Raw genomic sequence first — 21,393 nt, forward strand, 5'->3', positions numbered from 1 at the left:
GATATAGACCTAAATTACTTAGGGTTGTAATAAACTCCTGAGGAATTTGTCCTTTATTATTATGAAGTGACCTTTTTGTGTTTATGGTAATATTCTTTGCTCTAAAATCTAATTTGTTGATATTTATATATCCACTCAAGCTTTCTTTTGATAAGTGTTATCATGGTATCTCTTCTTTTCATCCTTTTACTCTTAACCTGTTAGTCTGTTTGTTTAAAATATTGTCCCTATAGGTATCATATAGTTGGATCTTGCTTTTTCACCCAGTCTGACAATCTCTGCATTTTATTTTGGGTGTTTAGAACCTTACATTTAACATGACGAATGATATGGTTAGGTTTAAGTCTATCATCATATTGCTATTTGTGTTTTATTTGTCCCATCTATTCTTTGTTCCCTCTTTCCTTTTTCTTCAGCCTTCTTTTGGACTATTTTTATGATTCCATTTTATCTTTTTTTGTTGTCCTACTCCTATAACTTTTTTGTTTTGTTATTTTAGTGATTGCTTTGGGGTTTATAGAATGTGTCTTTAACTTACCACAGTATCTTCCAGTGATATCCTACAACTTCACAAATAGTGTAAGAACTTTACATTAGTATAGCAGCTTTTCTCTCCTCCTGGCCTTTGGGCTATTGTCATTATAGTTTACTTTTACATGTTATATACATCACACTAAATTGTTAATATTTTTGTTTAAACAACAAATTGTCTTTCAGAGAGAATTTAATAAGAAAACTACTGTGTATATTTACCTATGTAGTTACTGTTTCAAGTGCTATATTTCCATCCAGCATCATTTTCCTTCCACCTGAAGGACTTTCTTGAATCCTTCTTGTAGAGTGGGTCTGCTGGTCATGAATTCTTTCAGATTTTATATGTCTAAAAAGTATCTTGCTTTTTTTTTGTCCTTTTGCTTTGTTTTTTTTAGAGATATTTTCACCAGTTATAGCATTCTAGATGATAAGGTTTTTTGTTTTGGTTTTTGTTTTTTAGTAGAGAAATACATTGCTCTACTGCCTTCTCACTTGCATTCTTTCCGATGAGAAATCTGCCATAATCCTTCTTTGTTGTTCTATGTATAGCATGTCTTTTCTTGTCTGCCTCCTTTAAAGATGTCTAGAAATTTAATTTGGGTCTTTTTTAGAGCTTCCATTTCTTAACTCTCAACCATGTGGATTATAGTGATGATAACTGTTTTACTGTCCTTGTCTGATGATTGTTACAGCTATCCAAGTTTCAGGTTGGCTTCAAATGATTTATTTTTCTCCTCATTATGGGTAATATCTTCCTGTTTATTTTATCCAGTTGGGAATATTTTTATTCCTAAAATATTCTTGTATTTTATTCTGGGATGCCGTTTAAATAACTTGAAACCACTTGATCCTTTTGAGTCAAGCTTTTAAGATTTATTAGGTGGGACCAGAACTGTGTTTAGTGTAAAGTTAATCATTCCCCAGTACTGAGACAAGACCCTTTTGAGCACTGTTTCCAATGCTCCATAAATTATGCAGTTTAAACCACACTCAGGGAGACCAAATTACTTTTGGATATTAGCATAAACTAAACCTATTTAGAAAAGTAAATCAACAATAACATCCATATCGTGTATCCCAAAGATAGGGTTCTGGATTTTCACAAATTCAAACCATCCACATCATTGCTTTCATCCATCTGCTTATAGTATTAGATCAAATGTCCTCAAACAGATAATTTTATTTATGAGTTCACCTCCACCTTTTTTCCAAGCTCAAAAAAAAAAAATGTTCAATGTCCTCTCTGTCTTAGGTCCTCACGTGAGGTATATCCAAAAGCCTGACAACAGGCCCTGCTCCATCACTGACTCTGTCAAGCGATTCCCCAAAGAGGAGGCCACAGAAGGGAATGCCACCAGCCCACCGCAGAACCCACCTACCAACCTCACTGTTGTCACTGTGGAAGGGTGTCCCTCCTTTGTCATCTTGGACTGGGATAAGCCACTCAATGACACTGTCACTGGTAAGATCATGACACATGGACCGTCACTACGGTGGGAAGCATTGATAGTGCGATGCATTGGGAATGTGGTACCTTGATTCAAACTGTGGCCTGCGAGGCATATCTTAGGAACAGCAAGTCCCCGCAGAGTTCTGCTGTCCCTGTGGTACATGATTGTTAAAAGTATCATAAGATGCGAAAAGATCATCTTTGTTCTGGTTATGGTCTCCCTGTTAATTTAGCAGATCTCTTTAAGTTGCATACCTTCCTTCTCCTCTCAGAACTGTTTTTCACAATGTGAAGGTATATCTAGTCTTTTCATTACCTGAAAATCACAGATCACATATGGGAAGTTGCCACTGCTGATAAGATTTAAACCTGTTTTCCTTTCACCATCCCAATTTCTAGATTGACCTAGAATTTTCAAGCAGGCTAAAAGTTATTTCAATCATTTTAGGAAAATTGTTTTAATTTGGTCAATTTTCTGCTTATCTCAGGAAATTTTGATTCTGCTGTCACTCATCCAATTTCTCTAAAAATGACTGTGAAAAATAAGAAACCCTGAGTCATTCTTTGAATTTGTTATATGGGATTTAAATTCTCTGTAGTGAACAGGATAGTCAAAGTAGAGGGGAGGGGTGGAAAGACTAACAGCCCAAATCAGCTAGAGGATGTAGCAAACAGCGTGAGGACACAAGGTTCCTGCTGCTCATGTCCCCGCCACCATGTGCCTGGGGTGGGTAGGCAGAATAGAGTTGCCCACTAAGAGGCTGTCAGGAAAAGTAGAGAGCGGGTACACAGGGCAAGGTGAGGAGTGGGGAGACTCAGGATCTGCCAAAAAAGTTTTCTATGAATAAAGGAGAAAACAGTAGCTATTTCTCCTCAGACAAAACCGTTTGGTCTGGGCAACTTCCAGTGTAAGCAGCTTATCTTTGCTTAGCTGGCTTTTTAAATTTTTAACCATATTTTGTGAATTTCCTTTCTTATGCAAAGCTTGCCTTTGTTTTGAGAAAGAACCAGCCACTGCCCGTGGTTCCTGGGGATTTGACTAGTCTTGCTTCTTTACTTGGAACTACACCAGTAGGTATTATCATCCCAATATCTAAAAATCAATCTCTAAGTATTGATTATCTACATGTATTAAAAAGTTGAAAACTCTCAATCCATATGCAGTGCTAATGAAGAGTTCCTGTGATAGTCTGAGGCTTCATTCTCACAAGACCAAATGAACTATAAAATTTCACTTGCCTTAAAAATATAGGACATCAAGTTGGAATTGGTTAATCTGTTTAATAATCTAATACATATTCACTTGGGTATGTCAATAGTATCTGATTTAGCTATTTAAAGTAGGATTTTCCTTTCATCATGTAACTTTTTTAAATTATATAAACCTGTAATTTCAAAGAATCATGAATAGGATATACTTTATCTACCAACTAGTTTTATAACATTATTTTTATTATTAAATGTTAACGGTCTGCTTGAGATCTTTCACTAGATACTGGACTTATGATAACCATTTTCATGGATAAGGACCACATCTATAACTATTATATTTTATAAATAGAAATAAGTCCATATTTAACCATTACTCAGTCTATATTTCAATGTTGGACCATATGCCCTAATGATCTGTTCTATTTTTTTCCATTTTTGTTTATTTTTAGTGTTCCATTAAATACCACTTGATTTCAAATGTAATCTTTTATAAACCAGCAGCTCAGATAATACAGAGATTAATTCTCATGTCACTGGAAATGGTTTTTCAAGAAAGAATTAAGAAAGATAACAAAAAAAGAGTGAAACATATTCTTCATTCCCCAGGTTGACTTCTGTCAGTAATCTTTCTTTTAATTGATAGGCATGTATTCACCTCTAGTAAATGCATCCAAATTCAGATGCTTCTCCATATCCCTTCTACACTAAAGTAGAAATAGGTACACCATAGAGATTGGCCACAGCCTGGGTCCTTGGACAACTTAAATTACTTATAAGGTATCATTTTCTGATACATCAAGAGCATGCTGACATAGATTTAAATCCCAGACCAACTGTGTTCTAGATAATGCAACTTGGATCTATAATTAGCCTCTTTGAACTTCAGGGTTTTTTAATTTATAATAATAATAATTCTTATTGCTATCAATTTATTGTGAGTATAAGACTTAACAGAGAGTAGTATCACCATTTGTTATTTTCATGCTGTATTGACCAGATAGTGATGTTCCCAATATTTATAATAATTATGTTCTAAGTGAATTATCTCATAATAGGGCAATAAAACCCTCTGAGGGGGAAAAAACAGACCAATTATTGTGTCAGTTCTTTGTAGATTTTCTTATATCTTTACTGTTAATGAAATTATTTTTTTAAATCCCCTATTTAAAATAAGAAATATTGACACATACTTTTTTGTTGTTGGTGGTAGATTTTTATAATGTTCGTGGATTTATGAAAAGCTATTATCACTTTGAAGCATTAAAAAGGAAAGATATATACATTCTAAGACAAGAATTCTGAGAAAAATTCTAAATATCTTTTTAATCATGAAGGTAACTTCTAGATCCATTTTGAAAACTCCAGTCTTTCAGGACAAAAATAGTATTAAATTAACATTTAAAACTTGAGTCAAAAGAAAATTATAAAAGATGTGCTCTAAGTGTTGAAGTATACTAAAAGGCTAAGGTGATATTACAAAGAATATCACACAGTCGATGAGGAATGACCCAAACAAAGATGTTTTTTGAAGGTGATTGCTTTCATGGATAACCAGCTGGACTGTCATATAAATTGCTCTTTTGGTGACTAAGCAGCACTTGAATCTTTCCAATTGGAATCTCTCAAATTTTTGTGATCCTAGTTTCAAAACACAACTCGGGGATAATAAGGAATAATAAAAGATATAATAATAATAGGTACCACCTGTTGAGCAAAATACATGCAAAATACTATTAAGCACTTTCCATATGTTCCTTCTTTAATCCCTACAAGCAACACTATGAAGAGACACTATGGACATTTTACAGATGGTAAAACTGAGACTGAGATCCAGGCAAGTGGCTTGGTCTGTCTCTTCCCATTAAGTCATGCAGTTTCCATTTTTTAAAAATCAATTTTACTTCCTTTCTAATTACTCTGATCTTTTTCTAGTAAATGTCCCTTCACAGCTGGAAGATATAAAACGAACATAATTGAATTTGGGATCCTACCTCTCTCTCTCTTTCCACACTCCTTTAGAATAGAAAGCCAGCTGAGACATAGGTTGGGAGCAGAGTCTGAGGAAGGAATCTTAAATATGGGCCATTAGTCCTTTAATAGCTGCACTAATGTGTCCAGATACAATGACCATTGCCTTCCAGTTTAATTTCAAATTTTCAAAAGGATGGTCATAGGAAATTACTCAGAAAAAGTGATCCTCCTTTTTGGCTTTTTAAAATTCACCAGTAAAGATCCTTCCCAAATTAAAATTGGTGATTATAAGTCTCCATGAGTTACTCTATAATTTCAGTTTTATTTCCGATATCCATCTCCTACCTTTAGTCTCAGTGCTAACAGCAGAAATCCCCAGTAACTTGCCAGCTCCTTTGCAACCTTCCCACTTTCCCTGATGCCCACCACTTGTGTATTTCTTCATACTGATGAAGCTGTGTTTGAGTAGGGTTTTGTTGGTTGGTTGGTTGTTGTTTTTTGTTCGATTTTTTTAACCCTCTGTGTGATCTTGTCACATGCATTAAACTGAACCCCAACTGAGAGCAGGGAAAGTAAATTAGTAAATTATATTCTCTTATTCTGAAAGTCTCTTTCTTTTGATTAGCCCTACAAGTTCATAGACACCTGCCCTTAAGTTAAATTTATGCAGATCTCCATGCAGACTTCAAGGGCATAATTTTTTTAATTCAAAGATAATTATCAAGGGGGTATATGTTAGCAGTATGTACAAAATTTATGTAACTTACATAAGCAGTAGGTATCAAAATCCCATCATTCTGTAGTTCAAAATAATGAACTATAGAAAAGTATAGTTCATTGTTCATTATTTGATTAACTGTTATTTGCTGCTGTGGTTTTCAACTCAGTTTTTTGCAGCAGTACCATGTAGTCAGTGACGTTTTTCCCAGCTATATTGTGAAGCCCCATGAACAGGAAATGTGCTTCTACTGAAACTCCGCTCCTCATACAATGTTTTTTACAAAGCCACACTGGGCTTTCCAGCAATGGCAGACGATCCGACTTACCTAACAAAATCATAGGTTATCCATAACCAACGCTACCATAGGAGCATCAACAGTCTTCATAGTTACCAGACCTTTGCTGCTCTGGTAAAGAGAAAACAGAAATGGTCAATGAGCAACTCCCCAAATGCTTTGGGACCTTCATCATCCTCTGACAGTCCCCAGTTGGAAGTTGCTAATGTGTACGATCAATACATCTCTAGACCTGCAATCTTGTTGCTCACTTTTGTGAGAGTTGACTCTGTTATGCGGTTAGCTTCGAGAACATTCAGTCCACCAGAGCATAAAGACAAGTATCTGTTGGCTTTTTTTGCTTTTCAGAATATGAAGTTATATCCAGAGAAAATGGGTCATTCGGTGGGAAGAACAAGTCCATTCAAACTACAAATCAAACCTTCTCCACAGTAGAAAATCTAAAACCAGACACAAGGTGAGCCACCAGTGCTATTACAGGTGAATTCTGAGAGTGCAAAAATCATAACAAAGGAGTAAAATGACATCACCCTTCTCTATCTTAAGGGAGGGTCTAGTTTGCATTTCATTCTTTGGCTTTCCATACACAGCACTAGATACCCCTAGAGTCATGGTTTACAAATATGCAAGTTATTGGTGGGGATACAAGAGCTGACAAGATGGTCTTGTAAGTTAACAGTACAGCTGGGAACATTGAAAGATAGAAGGCCATTAATATCAAACATTGATATTAAATACCAAAATTTAGAGGAGGAAAAGTCTATAGACCAGAGACAACTGGAGTGTGGATGGTGTAAACTAGATTTGAAAGCACAGAAGAAGTTGCCTGGCATGCTGGAAGGGAGGGGGCAAGGAAACAAAAGCCATGGGACAAATGTAGGTGAAAGTTTGTAATAGTTAATGCTTAGTATAGCTACAGACTAGTCCCAGACACAGTAACCCTTTGCTTTTGGGTCTTTTTAATATAGACCAATGAGAATAGATTTTTGAAAATGGACATATATAATATTAACAATTGTTCAATAATAAACAACTTTTCTTGGCATTCCTTACTACACATTGATACCAGGTTGTTTATCTTGCTGTATAGTTTTGTGATTCCTTTTTAAATCTAAAATACCTAATATTTTATCAGTTCATTTTATTATTTCAAGAAAAATAAGGGCCTTAGGCATTTCTAGAAATGTAGTAGGGAAGGGGTTTTTTGTTTTTGTTTTGTTTTACGTGGCTAAATTATCAAATGTATTGCTCAAGGAGATTCTCAAATGGATACAGCCAAGCATTTCCATGATAAAGCCAATGTGCTAAATTCATTTCTGGACTAAATTTCACTCTCTGTGAAAAATCGATTTCTTCCTTCAAGCTCCAAAACATTGTCTGATAAACTGTCTATACTTTCAGTATAAAATAAAACAAAAACACCCCTGACATCTTAAGTTATAGTATCCCAAGCAACATAGATCAATTTTCACACAATCAGGAGTTTTTCCAGATTGAGTATTTCATAACTTGATAAAGTTCCTCAGTGTTGAAAAAGATCAGTGGAGGTGAAGACTGGAACTTCAGCATCAGAGATTTTTTTTTTCATGTTTTATTTCTTGTATCTTTCACTGTCATGTGACTGAATTGAATTGGGTATTGATTGTGACACCCAGAAGAGCCTCTTTGGGCTCTGACAGCAGGGAGACTTTTCTAATCTTTTCAGGAGAAAAGGAAGTATCTAATTCATTATAGATGGTTTGCTGTATACAAACCGTAGTCCTATACAGCAAAAACGACACTTTTCCAGCAGTGTATGTTTTCTTCTTTTAAGTTCTCTGAGTTGTAATATGGAGAATTTTGCAACTGCTCATTTTCTTGAAGGTATTAAGTTAGCCAAAATAAGCATATATTTCAGTAAAAGCCCATTTGATGATCTTGGTTCTGTTTCCTTAGCAAGATTAACAGGGAGAGAGCCTATAATTTATTTTAAGGAAAGAGTAAAAGAGAAAAGGTCATTTAATTTGGACTTTTTAATAGGTGGATTTGGGCTTACAAAACTTGGCTTTTCTCTGCAGTTTCTTGCTTTTTATTCCACTTAAGAAAAAGTGAGCTGTGTAGTATGCAGAAAGTACATTGAAGGGCATCCAATTTCTAAATGTTCATTGTATTCCTTTTCTGAATCAGGCTGTTCTCGGATTTCACAGTGCACCTATTAGCTCATAATCAGAGGTAGAATAATGCCAGTGACCTTTTAAACCTGATTTGTTGGTAAAAGGTTGGGGTCTGCATTCAGCTAACATTTACTGAGTGCCAACAATGTGCTCAGCCCTGTGCTTGGTGTTGTGCCTACAAACAGGAGTAAGCATGGTACCTGCCCTTGAGGAGCTCGAGGCTAGTGGAGTAGGTCGCTAATGACCGATTATTCTACACAAAGTGGTGAGAGTTCTGGTAGAAGTCTGCACCAGGGGCGACAGAAGCCCAGAGTGGGCGGCACGTCGCAAAGTGTGGGGAAATTAGGAAACACTTCCTGGGGGAGGTGACCCCTAGGCTGAGGCTTGAAGGAGGAGTAGACTGGAGCCAGCTAAGTGACTGTTAAGAGAAAGGAATGTCAGGGAGGATAGCACATGTCAGAGCAGTGGCCCGAAATGGCACGGTTGTGTGTGGTGAATAACGGGCTGTTTTCACCAGTGTGAGGGGTGAAAAGTGATAACCATTTTGAATGATAATAATGGGCTGCTTTAACATTATTATTTTATACTATTATAAAATATTATTATATTTTATACTATACTATTAGTATTCGCTATACTAATAGCGAAAAGCCCTCACCAGTGTGAGGGGCGAAAAGTGGCCAGAAGCCGTAGAAGCCAAGAGAAGCAGAAGCCAAGTTAGGGAGGGCCTTCTGCGCCAGATCAAGAAACATGGTCAAGTGATGGGGAGATCCTAAAGGATGGTAACTGGGGAGTGCCTTGCTCTGACTTTCATTTTCATTTTCATTCTGACTTTCATTTAGTTGGAATAATCACTTTTGATACTAGAGCTACTTATAATGAATAGCAGCTGGTAGAACAAATCTAACTAAAAGAACTTTTTGTTAATTTCTTTCATGAGTACCATTCTGGCATCTGACCTAGTTGGTCAAATAGGTACATAAGAGAAACGTGCCTTTGGGCTGAGCTGGATTTCATTCTGGAATCACAGGACCGATCAGGTCATGGGGTTCACATCTAGCTTCTGGTTGTAATTGTTTCAGACTCAGCTACAGCCTTGTCCTCTTTATCCCACCCTCCTCCTATGTGTCTTGCTTGTCTCTGCTGTCTGTCATCAGTGTACCTTCTAAGGAGGACTCCTGCAACCTATCCTTATCCCAAGATGAGCAAAACCCAAAGGAAGCCCTTTCTGGATTTGTCTTTGGAAAAAGCAGTACTAAACTAAGATTAGGAATCCCTGTAATGAGAACTCCATGCCAAGTTTTACAACTTGGCATAAAGTTGGGGCCACTATGCATGTCTGTATGTGGCTTATTTAATGTTATTTTTAGTTCGGTACAATAAAATGAAATCCATTCAGATATAAAGACTGTTAATGTTCATAAATGTGATTTGACCAGGATTTTATATTGATAGTCCCTAATGGGTCATGATTTAAAAGTTGTATATCAGTAGTTTGAAGCAAAGAACATTCTCACACTGGGGACAAATGTAACACACATGGATGTAAATTTTCTAATGAAAATTATTTAGTCTATGCCATGGGAAACTTTGGGTGGTCTAGTAGTTCAGTAGATCCCAGCCCCCACTGAGCTTGTAAATATATTCTGCACTCTCAGAGGTATGATGGAGATTAATCTGTCAAATGGGCAGAAATGTTTTGAGCTGAAATATTAAAATTATGTGTTGAAACCCCTATTAGTCAAATAACCAAGGAAGAATAAAGTGAAGTCAAATCATTTCATTTACTTTGAGATTTCTGAGCCTAAAGTTACCTGAGGAAACAAAACTAACACCCATGAAACATCATAACACAGAATAAAAGAACATGCCGATGTAGGACTTACACCCAGGTTCTGCAATTTAGAAGAGGAGAGAAAGCCTCCTGGAATACTCGAGACAAGAACTTGACAGTAAGGGATAGGATGGCATGAAGCAGGCCGGCAAGAAAAGAAAGAACAGTAGTATTCCACGTGAAATCCACGTGCACAACTTAGGTGAAATATAAGTAGTCTTCAAAGTTACTACTGACAGCAAGGCTACAGCAAGTATAATAAAACTACGAGTTCCCCAATGTAGGTTTGTTGGCTCTTTTGATGCAAGCTTTTTTCATACTGTCTTACGTTGTTAAGGCAACGTTCCTTTCTATTGTATCTTCTCTACCCCAACCATGATCCAAGATTAATGTTAATAAAAGACTCCCTGTAAAATAAAGAGGAAGTATGTACAGGATGCAGTTAGCAGGTGGTTTTTATTAGCTATAAAGAATGACTTCAGTCACATTTCATTACTTGAGGAAAATTTTGAGTCCAAATACATAGTAAACTCCCTAAATAAGCAAACTTTGAATTATAGCTGTTAAAATTCCCCCATGAGGTTCTGGAATTCCCTGTTTGAAAAGCTGGAAGATAATAAATTCTGAAAGAATATCTAGCTTTTTTCTAATTCTAGGAGACACATATAAAGAATTTATTTTAGTAGCATTTTCCATCATTTGTCCTGACTTAAAAACAGGAGCTCTAAAAACAGGTGATAATTACTGGCTAATCGTTACACAGTGACATAGGTGGAGTAGAGCTTGGTGTTAGAACATCCAGGAGAATCAAGGCAGAGAAAATAGATCTACAGGGCTTTTGGGAATAAAAATTCTAAGTGTTCACACACTATTCTAGAATCAAAAAGACAGTCAATGATGCTACCGTCTCCCTGCCCATTTTTAACAACTTAGCCAAATTTTATTTACTCTGCAGAAGCTCAAAAAATAACCCACAGTATGGGACCATCCAGCAGGTGTCTTGCTGCTGGGAGAGTTCAGCTGCACACCTGGCGTGAGATGCTTCTGTCTCTAGAAAACGGAGCCGCTTGGCTGCCCTGAGGAGCCTGGGTGCAGCTCCCAGGGCGGCACAGCAGGGACAGGCCCGGTCTTGCTGATGGCTTCTTGCAGCTGGGGTGACAGATGTACGCAGGGAAGAGGGGCTGTTTGGGCAGCCAGAGCTGTTTTAGTCAGGTGAAGCAGGAGATCTGTTAACAGAGGCAAGAGGCTGTGGCACAACTCTATCACATTCTTTGGAGGATCCCTCTCTCACCCCCGCCCCTAAAATACAAAGAAAATGTAGAGATGTTAGTGTCCACTGAATCAGTACCCATCTAGGCCACTCTCCAATATTTATTTTCCACTTATTTTTTTTCCCCATGAAACCTCATTGTGTGGCTCTTGTTGAACTAAAAGAAAAATATTAAGAAGAGCCTCTCCTGTCCGGAGCCAACTACTTTGTTTGCAAAGACCACTATGATTATATTTAGTTCCGTGAATGGAAGAAATGATAAAGTATATGGCTTAAAAAATTGTGTTGCACCACTGCTTAAAAGGACACAAAGTGTGGACTAATTGATCTTGAAATCTCTCCCAGCTCTAAAATGATGTAATCTTATGCTATCTGAAGCCATGCACAGAATCAGTGGGAAAACTGGAACTGAAAATAAAACCAAAACCTAGGTCCATCTTACAGCAAGTAGAATTGTCCTGATAAAGCATTTTTGCTTTGAATCGATGTCTGTGGTCTGTGATTTGTTGTCAGACAAATTATTTGAGACCATGTGTCTCCTTGCTTGGCTAAAAAACTGAAGAATCCACTTTGTGTGCTAGACATACATGTGGTCTAGCGATTTCCTATGGAAAAGGCACTCTGTCTGAGAATTAAGATAAATCAAGTTCACTTAACCTGCTCAAGTACTTCAACTGTCGTCTGTGGTTTGGGAGGATTCTGGAGAACAGTTCTTCCTCTGAGACTAAAACCTACCAAAGTTTCCTGTAGCTGACAGCAAAGATAGTTTGGGACCATTGGTTTATGTTGTTTGACTTAATAAAACCTTGGCACTAAAAATAAACTGGAATAGAGGCAGCAACTTCTTGTATACTGTAAATCTGATTGAACAAACCAGGTATGTGGAATGGCCATTATGCCCTTATTCATATGGTTTTTGTGAAATTCTGGTCTCTGCAGTCTGTATTAACTTACAATATCTCTTCTCCTCGGCTTTGTAGAAAGGAATAAAATAAGCTGCCAGAGCATTGGGCATTTTATTTAGTTTTACTGTAGGTCTGAGCAGCAGAAGAATAATTGCTTCCTCATTAAAGAAGGAAGAAATTGAGTTGATTGCTCAGGTTTGCAACTTTTCATCAGGCAGAAGAACAGCTAAGAGCACGGAACTCCACTAGTCTCTAAAAAGAGCAATTCTTCTTTTCATATTGCCATATTCTTTTTTTTTAACATCTTGATTGGAGTATAATTGCTTTACATTGTTGTGTTAGCTTCTGCTGTATAACAAAGTGAATCAGCTCTATGTATACATATGTCCCCATAACCCCTCCCTCTTGCGTCTCCCTCCCACCCTCCGTATCCCACCCCTCTAGGTGGTCATAGCATCGAGCTGATCTCCCTGTGCTATGCGGCTGCTTTTTATTCCTTTTCACTTTGAGCTCCTCAGTATCTAGGGAGGGGGTGCGAGATACTCATAGCAACACTACAGAATTAGAGTGCAGCCCAGATCTGGAATTTGTGTGTCCCCCCACAGAAATGGGAGAGAAAAGAAATGTCCCTAAGGACCTACTGGGCAGCTAATTAATGATCCCTGATGCCTGCTGATGCCCGGCTCCTCTCCCTTCTGTCCGATTTAGGCTTATTTTGTCCTCGAAGTATCTCCGAAGCTCTGCCCTTTGCTTCTCATCTGTATTCCCAGGCCAGCACAATGCCTGCACATGGCAGGTATCCAGAAATGCTTTCCATAACCCTGCAGTGTCCTTGGAGAACTGACTGATTTGATTTCCCTATTCCACTGCTCCTTACTCTTTTTTTTTTTTTTTTTTCTTTTTCCCCTCTTCCCTTTCTTTCCCTCTGACTGAAACCCAACCTGAATGGGGCCCAAGTATTTCAAGATGACACTAGGGGCCAATCAGCTAACAAAACAATTCAAACCAACAAAGAGCTACGGGGAGGGGGGGGCGGCACTTCCTATATAAAAAGTGGTTGCCTGAGGTTTATGAGCTTTTGTTTATCAACTAATGAAAACTATACTTCAGCTGTATGTTATGGGTAAAAATAGAGGAAAATCGTTATGGAGAGGAGCAAAGGAAGGGGAGGTGGGGAGAAGTGTCTGCCCTAACCAGACCTGGAGGTTTACCTCAGGCTAGATCCCACAGGTCGGAGCTTCCCTATCTCTGTCAGTTTTGCCCGTGAACCACAGATGCCCTTCTTATAACCTTTACAAACACAAAAGCAAGTATGTGGACATAGAACAGTTCTACCTTGAGAGTTCTATGGCAGTGTGTGTCAAATTCCCCAAGAATAGAAGCACCTTTAAAAACATTCTTTAGAGATATGATACTAGAGAATATTTATGACTTACTGTGTGCCTGGTACCTTGCTTTTACATGTATCATCTCATTTAATCCTCATAAGAAACTCACAGATACTTTGATACCCTTATGAGGTTATAATTACTATAATTGATAGTATCCTCTCAAATACCATTATTATCCTCATCTTTATACTTGAGGAAATTGAGGCTCAGAGAGGTTAAGTTACTTACCTTAAAGTTACACATTAGTGCAGCTGTGAACCCAACTCTTTCTGGCTCCAAAACCCATGGCCTTAACCACAGAGCCATGCTGCTTTCTGATAGGGCAGCCGGGAAAATTGTTTTTGTTTGGATCCATACCTATCTGGGCAAAACCAGGCATGGCTTCTGCCAGGGGTGCTATTCATTTGGCTTGTCCTCTACAAGGCCCAAAGGCTTGACTGCAGCTGTCACCTGGACTGTACTCCACTTAGATATTCATTTTGATGAAGTAGGTCTTAGAAATAGCTTTTTAAATTTAATTTTCATTTTTATCAGAAGAACATGTACGTGGTTTTAAAGCTCAAATACTACAAAGCAGTTCGTTCCTATTCCTAAATTCTATTTGCCAGAAGCAACAATTTTCAATAATTTTGTTCTTTTCTTCAGCTTTATTAAGGTATAATTGATGAAAAAATTATAAGATACTTAAAGCATACAACGTGACTTGATATACATTATGAAAGGATTCCCCCTGAATTAATTAATATATCTATTACATCATATATTTACTATTTTTTAATTGGTGAGAACATTTAAATTATAATCTCTTGGCAAATTTCAGTTATACAGTACAGTGTTTCAACTATAGTCACCATGTTATTCATTAGCTCCTCAGATCCTATTCATCTTACAACTGAAGTTGGTACCCTTTTACCAACGTCTATTTACCCCAGCCCTTGCAGTCACTTTTCTACTCTCTCCGTTTCTATGAGTTTGACGTTTTTTTTTAAGGATCCACATATAAGTGATACCATGAACTCTGTCTTTCTCTGCCTGGCTTATTTCACTTAGCATAATGCCCTCCAGTTTCATTCATGTTATCGCAAATGACAGGATTTACTTCATTTTTAAGGCTGAATAACACTCCGTTGTGTGTGTGTGTATACACATACATACATACAGTTGACCCTTGAACAACATAGGTTTGAACTGCATGGGTCCACTTACATGTGGATTTTTTTCAATAAATACAGTACCTGTATTTTCATTTTACAGATCTTTGACTAAAGTTTGTGTTTGATTAGAGATCATAATATGCAGAATCAAAAGAATTAGGGTTTGAGTCCTGATTCTATCCAAACTATTTCAGCTTCTTGCCCTTGGGTGAGTCATTTATCAATTCCTCCATTTTTGAGGCAGAGATAGCAATACTCAGATTTTCACCTGCTTGGGGGATTGGCACCTGTAACCCCCCATATTGTTCAAGGGTCAACTGTATGTGTGTGTGTGTGTGTGTGTGTGTGTGTACACACATCATAATTTCTTTATCGATTCTTCTGTCAATGGACACTTAAGTTGTTTCCATACCTTGCCTAGAGTGAATAATGCTGCTATGAACATAGGAGTACAGATATCGTTTCAAGATAATGATTTCATTTCCTTGGATATACACCCAGAGGTGGGATTACTGGGTCATATGGTAGTTCTATTTTTAATTTCTTGAGGAACCTCCATATTGTTCCCCAGAGTGACTGTGCCAGCTTACATTCCTACCAGCAGTGCACAAGGGTTCCCTTTACTCCACATCCTCACCAGCATTTGCTATCTCTTGTCTTTTAGATAATAGACATCCTAACAGGTGTGAGGTAATATCTCATTGGGGTTTTGATTTCCATTTCTCTGATGATTAATGATGTTGAGCATTCTTTCATGTACCTATTGGCTATTTGTATGTCTTCCTTTGAAAAGTGTCTTTTCAGGTCCTTTGCCCATTTCTTAATTGGGTTATTTGCTTTTTTGCTATTGAGTTCTGTGAGTTCTTTATATATTTTGGATATTAACCACTTATCAGATATATGATTTGCAAGTATTTTCTCCCATTCTATAGGTTGCCTTTTCATTTTGTTGATGTTTCCTTTTGCTGTGCAGAAGATTTTCAGTTTGATGTAGTCCCACTTATTTATTTTTGCTTTTGTTGCCTTTGCTTTTGGAGTCAGATCCAAAAATTATTGCCAAGACTGATATCAAGGAGCTTATCACCTATTTTTTCTTTGAGGAGTTTTATGATTTCAGGTTTCGTGTTCAAGTCTTTGAACCATTTTGAGTTGATTTTTAGGCATGGTATACAATAGGAGTCCAGCTTCATTCTTTTGCATGTGGCTATCCAGTTTTCCCAACACCATTTATTCAAGGGACTAACCTTTCCCCATTGTGAATCCTTGGCTCCTTTGTCATAAATTAATTGACCATATACATGTAGGTTTATGTATGGGCTCTCTATTCTGTTCCATTGATCTATGTGTCTTTTTTTATGTCCATACCATACTGTTTTGATTATTATTGCTTTGTAATATAGTTTGAAATCAGGACATGTGAGGCCTCCAGCTTTGCCTACTTAGGGTCTTTTGTGATTCCATGAGTCTTAGAAATTTTTTTTCTATTTCTGTGAAAAATGCCATTGGAATTTTGATATGGATTGCATTGAAACTATAGATCACTTGGGGTAGTACTGACAGTTTAACAATATTAATCCTTTCAATCCATGAATGTGGAATATCTTTCATTTTATTTGTTGTTTCTTCAATTTCTTTCATCAGTGTCTTAAAGGTTTTAGTGTACAGATCTTTCATCTCCTTAAAATTATTCCTAAGTATTTTATTATTTTTGAGGCTATTGTAAATGTAAATTGTTTGCTTAATTTCTCTTTCTGATAGTTTGTTTTCGGTATATAGAAAACCAACAGATTTCTATATATTAATATTGCATCCTGCAACTTTACCAAATGTATTAGTTCTAGCAGCTTTTTGGTGGAGCTTTTAGGGTTTTCTACATATAATGTCATGTCATCATCTGCAAATAGAAGTTTTACTTCTTCCTTTCCAATCTGGGCATCTTTTAATTTCCTTCTCTTGACTAATAGCTCCCAGTGCTATGTTGAATAAAAGTGGTGAGAGTGCGCATTCTTGTCTTGTTCCTGATCTTAGAGGAAAAGCTTCCAGCATTTCATCATTGAGTATGATGTTAGCTCAATGGGCTTGTCATATAAGCCTTTATTATGTTGAGGTACATTTCCTCTGTACCAAGTTTGTTGAGTTTTTATCAAGAAAGAATGCTGAATTTTGTCAAATGCTTTTTCTGAATCTATTGAGTTCATATAGGTTATATAGATTTTTATTCCTCATTTTGTTAATATGGTATATCACATTGATTGATTTGTGGCTGTTGAACCATCTTTGCATTCTTGGAATGAATCCCATTTGATCATGGTTTATGATCCTGCTAATGTATTGTTGAACTCAGTTTGCTAATATTTTGTTGAGGATTTTTGAATCTATGTTTCATCAGGAATATTGGATTATAATTTTCTTTTCTTGTAGTGTCTTTGTCTGCTTTGGTATCAGCGTAATGCTGGCCTCAGAAAATGAGTTTGGGAGTTCCCCCCTCCCCTTCAATTTATAGGAAGACTTTGAGAAGGATTGGTGTTAATTCTTCTTTAAATGTTTGCTAGAATTCACTGGTAAACCCATCTGGTCCTGTGCTTTTGTTTGTTGGGAAGTTTTTGATTACTGACTCAATCTCCTTCCTAGTAATTAGTCTATTCAAATTATCTATTTCTTCATGATTTAGTCTTGGTAGGTTGTATGTTTCTAAGAATTTATACATTTTTCTAGGTTATCCAATCTGTTGGTGTATAATTGTTCATAGTAGTCTCTTATGATCCCTTGTATTTCTGTAGCACCAGTTGTAATGTCTCCTTTTATTTCTGATTTTCTAATTTTATTTGAGTTCTTTTTCTTAGTTACTGTAGCTAAAGGTTTGTCAGTTTTATTTATCTTTATGAAAAACCAGCTCTTAGTTTTGTTGATCTTTTATATTGTTTTTTGGTCCCTATTTCTTTTACTTCTGCTCTGATCTTTGTTATTTCCTTCCTTCTACTAACTTTGGGCTTAGTTTTTTCTTCTTTTTCTTATTCCTTGAGGTGTAAAATTAGGTTGATTATTTGATATCTTTCTTTTTTCTTAATGTAGGCATTTATTTCTATAAATTTCCCTCTTGGAATTGCTTTTGAGGCATTCCAAAATTTTGGTATGTTGTCTTTTCATTTTCCTTTGCCTCAAGATATATTTTGATTACTCTTGATTTTTTTTCTTTGACCCATTCGTTGTTCAGTAGCATGTTTGTTGTTTAATCTCCACATATTTGTGAAATTTCCAATTTCTTCTTTTAACTGATTTCTATTTTCTTACCATTGTGGTTAGAAAATACACTTTATATGATTTCCATTTTCTTAAATTTATTAAGGCTTGTTTTGCAGCCTAACAGATGACTTATCCTGAAGAAAGTTTCATGTGCTCTTCAGAAGAAAGGGTATTCTGTTGCTGTTGGATGGAATGTTCTTTATATGTCCTTTAGGTCCATCTGCTTTAACATTAAGTCCAGTGTCTCCTTATTAATTTTCTGTATGGGTGTTCTATATATACATTGTTGAAAGCATGGCATTGAAGTTCCCTGCTATTACTGTAGTGCTATTTCTTCCGCAGATCTGTTAATATTTGCTTTATATACTAAGGTCCTCCTATGTTGTGTACATGTTTACAGATGTTATATCCTCTTGATGAACTGACCCCTTTATCATTATATAATGACCTTCTTTGTGTTCTATCACAATCTTTGGCTTAAAGTCTATTTTGTCTTTTATAAATATAGGTATCCCTGCTGTCTTTTGGTTTCCATTTGCATGGAATATCTTTTCCATCCCTTCTCTTTCAGTCTATGTGTGTCCTTAAAGCTGAAGTCAGTCTCTTTTAGGAGAATTAGGTGGGTCTTGGTTTTTTAATCCATTCAGCCACTCTATGTCTTTTAATTAGAGTTTGGTCCATTTACATTTAAAATAATTACTGATAGATATGGACTTACTATTGCTATTTTTTTCATTATTTTCTGGTTGTTTTATAATTCCTTTGTTCCTCTCTTCCTTTGTGATTTGATGAATTTCTGTAGTGTTATGCTGTGATTCCGTTCTCTTTTTTGTGTGTGTATATCGATCATTGGTTATTACTTTGTAGTTACCATGAGGTTTACATAAAACGTCATATGTCTATTTTAAGTTGATGACAACTTCAAACACACAAAAGCTCTACTTTTTTACACTCTTCTCTCCACGTTTTGTTTTTATGCCACAATTTACTTTTTTTTTTTTTTTTTTTTTTTGCAGTATGTGGGCCTCTCACTGTTGTGGCCTCTCCTGTTGTGGAGCACAGGCTCCGGACACGCAGGCTCAGCAGCCATGGCTCACGGGCCCAGCCGCTCCGCGGCATGTGGGATCCTCCTGGACCGGGGCACGAACCCGTGTCCCCTGCATCAGCAGGCAGACTCTCAACCACTGTGCCACCAGGGAAGCCCCACAATTTACATTTTTACACTGTATACCCATTAACAAATTATTATAGTTAGTTATTGTAATATTTTTGTCTTTTAACTCTCATATTAGAGTTAGAAGTGATTTACCCATGACAATTTCAACATTAGAGTATTCCGAATGTAACTGTTATTTACTTTTACCATTGAGTTTTATACTTTCTTGTTTTCCTGTTACTAATTAGCATCCTTTTGTTTCTGTTTGAAGAACTCTCTTTAACATTTCTTGTAAGGCTGATGTAGTGGTTGGTGATGAACTCTTTCAGCTTTTGTTTGTCTGGGAAACTTTATCTCGCCTTCAATTCTGAAGAGCAACTTTGCTGAGCATTTTTTCTTTTTTTTTTAGTTTCAGCACTTTGAATATATCTGCTGGTCCCTTCTGGCCTGAAAGTTTCTGCTGAAAAATCTGCTGATATTGCTATGGGAGCTCCCTTGTACATAACAAGTTGTTTTTCCCCTGCTGCTTTTAAGATTCTTTCCTTGTCTTTAACTTTTGACAATTTTATTATCATTAATGTGGATCTCTTAAAATTAATGTGGGTCTCATGGTGTGGACCTCTTTGGATTCCATTTGGAACTCTCTGGCCTTCCTGTATCTGGATGTCTGTTTCTTTACCCTGGTTAGGAAAGTTTTCAGCCGTTATTTCTTTGAATAAGCTTTCTGCCCCCTTTCTTTCCCTCTCCTCATTCTGGGACTCATATAATGTATATCTTGCTCCACTTGATGGTGTCCCATACATCTCTTAAGCTTTTTCATTGCTCCTCTGATTGGATGAATTTCACTGCCCCATCTTTGCATCCACTGACCATTTCTTCCACTCATCTAGTCTGCTGTTGAACTCCTCTAATGAAGTTTTCAGGTCAATTATTATATTCTTAACTCTGTGTTTTCTGGTTTGGCACTTTTTTGTATTTTCTATCCCTTTGTACTTTGTTTACGCATTGTTCTCCTGACCTTGGTAAGCATCTTAATGACTTATTTTGAACTCTTTATCGGGTAAATCACTTATCCATTTCATTAAGATCTGTTTCTGGAGATTTTTCTTGTTCTTTTGTTTGGAACATATTCTTGTTTCTTCATTTTCCTTGATTCTCTGTTTGGTTTCTGCATATTAGATAAAACAGCCGCCTCTCCCAGTCTCAATAGAATGGTCTCAGGTAGGAAATGAACCTCTTGAATCAGCCCAACCTGAGCTCATAGTTGTTTCTCAAACCTCTAAGATTGTCCAAACAACTTTCTTTGTTCTTAGTGGCTCCTGGTAGTTGGGGGTATGCCAAAACTCATGAGTGTCCCAAAGGGGGGGAAGACAGTCAGCATTTACATGCAGGCTGATTATAAGCTGGGCCCTAGGCAGCAGGTGGGAAATTATGTAGTTAAGCCGTTTCCAGGGCGTTGACTTAAAAAATATTCACAACCTAAAAGTTGAGCGTTATATTTTATTTGGTGGGCGTTTTTAGGACTTCAAGCCTGGGAGGCAGCATCTCAAGGAACCCTGGGAGAACTGCTCTGCAGAGGCGAGGGGGGGAACCAGGATAGTTTTGCAACAAAGAGCCGGTAGTCAGAACATCAAAAGATTACTGTTAAAGAAAACCAGATATCCCAAGTTAAGGAATTTAGAGCTTTTCTTTGTATGGGAAGATGCAAGAGTCTAGGCTTACTGAAATCATTCCTTTCATATGCACCTCAGCTATCTGGGGCCAGTGTTTTTACATCCTGAGTTTCCTCAGGGCTCACTGTAGGGAGTGGCTGCAGTCTGATGGCTGGTAGATGGCAGGTATTCTTTCCTTCCTGAGTTCCCTCAGGGCTCACATTGGAGGGCTGCAATTGCTGATGACTGTGACATCCTTTGTTTACTGATATGGCAGGAAATATTCCATTTCTCAAGGGAAACACTAGGAGATGGCTGTTTTTGCCTGCTGGGCCCAGGATATAGTTAGGGCAGGGTGGTAGGGTAGGGAAGTGTGCTCCTACATCTATTAAAAACTGCTTTTTGTTTGCTAATCCTGTGGAATTTGTGAACACAAGCCCACTGGCTCTCAG

General features: G+C 37.1%; 1 protein-coding gene across 30 annotated transcripts in view; it reads left to right on the forward strand.

Moving 5' to 3' along the window:
* The window catches only part of ABI3BP (ABI family member 3 binding protein), a 262,429-nt gene that overhangs the window by 229,730 nt on the left and 11,306 nt on the right, over positions 1 to 21,393 (forward strand). For all 30 annotated transcript variants that reach the window (XM_082654463.1, XM_082654466.1, XM_082654485.1 and 27 more), the window contains 2 exons: positions 1,787 to 1,996; positions 6,532 to 6,640. In XM_082654463.1, coding sequence (XP_082510589.1) covers positions 1,787 to 1,996; positions 6,532 to 6,640 — 319 coding nt within the window. The remainder of the gene's footprint in view (positions 1 to 1,786; positions 1,997 to 6,531; positions 6,641 to 21,393) is intronic.

The sequence above is a fragment of the Grampus griseus genome, assembly GCF_964374135.1.
Source record: "Grampus griseus genome assembly, chromosome: 5".
In the NCBI taxonomy this organism is placed as follows: Eukaryota; Metazoa; Chordata; class Mammalia; order Artiodactyla; family Delphinidae; genus Grampus; species Grampus griseus.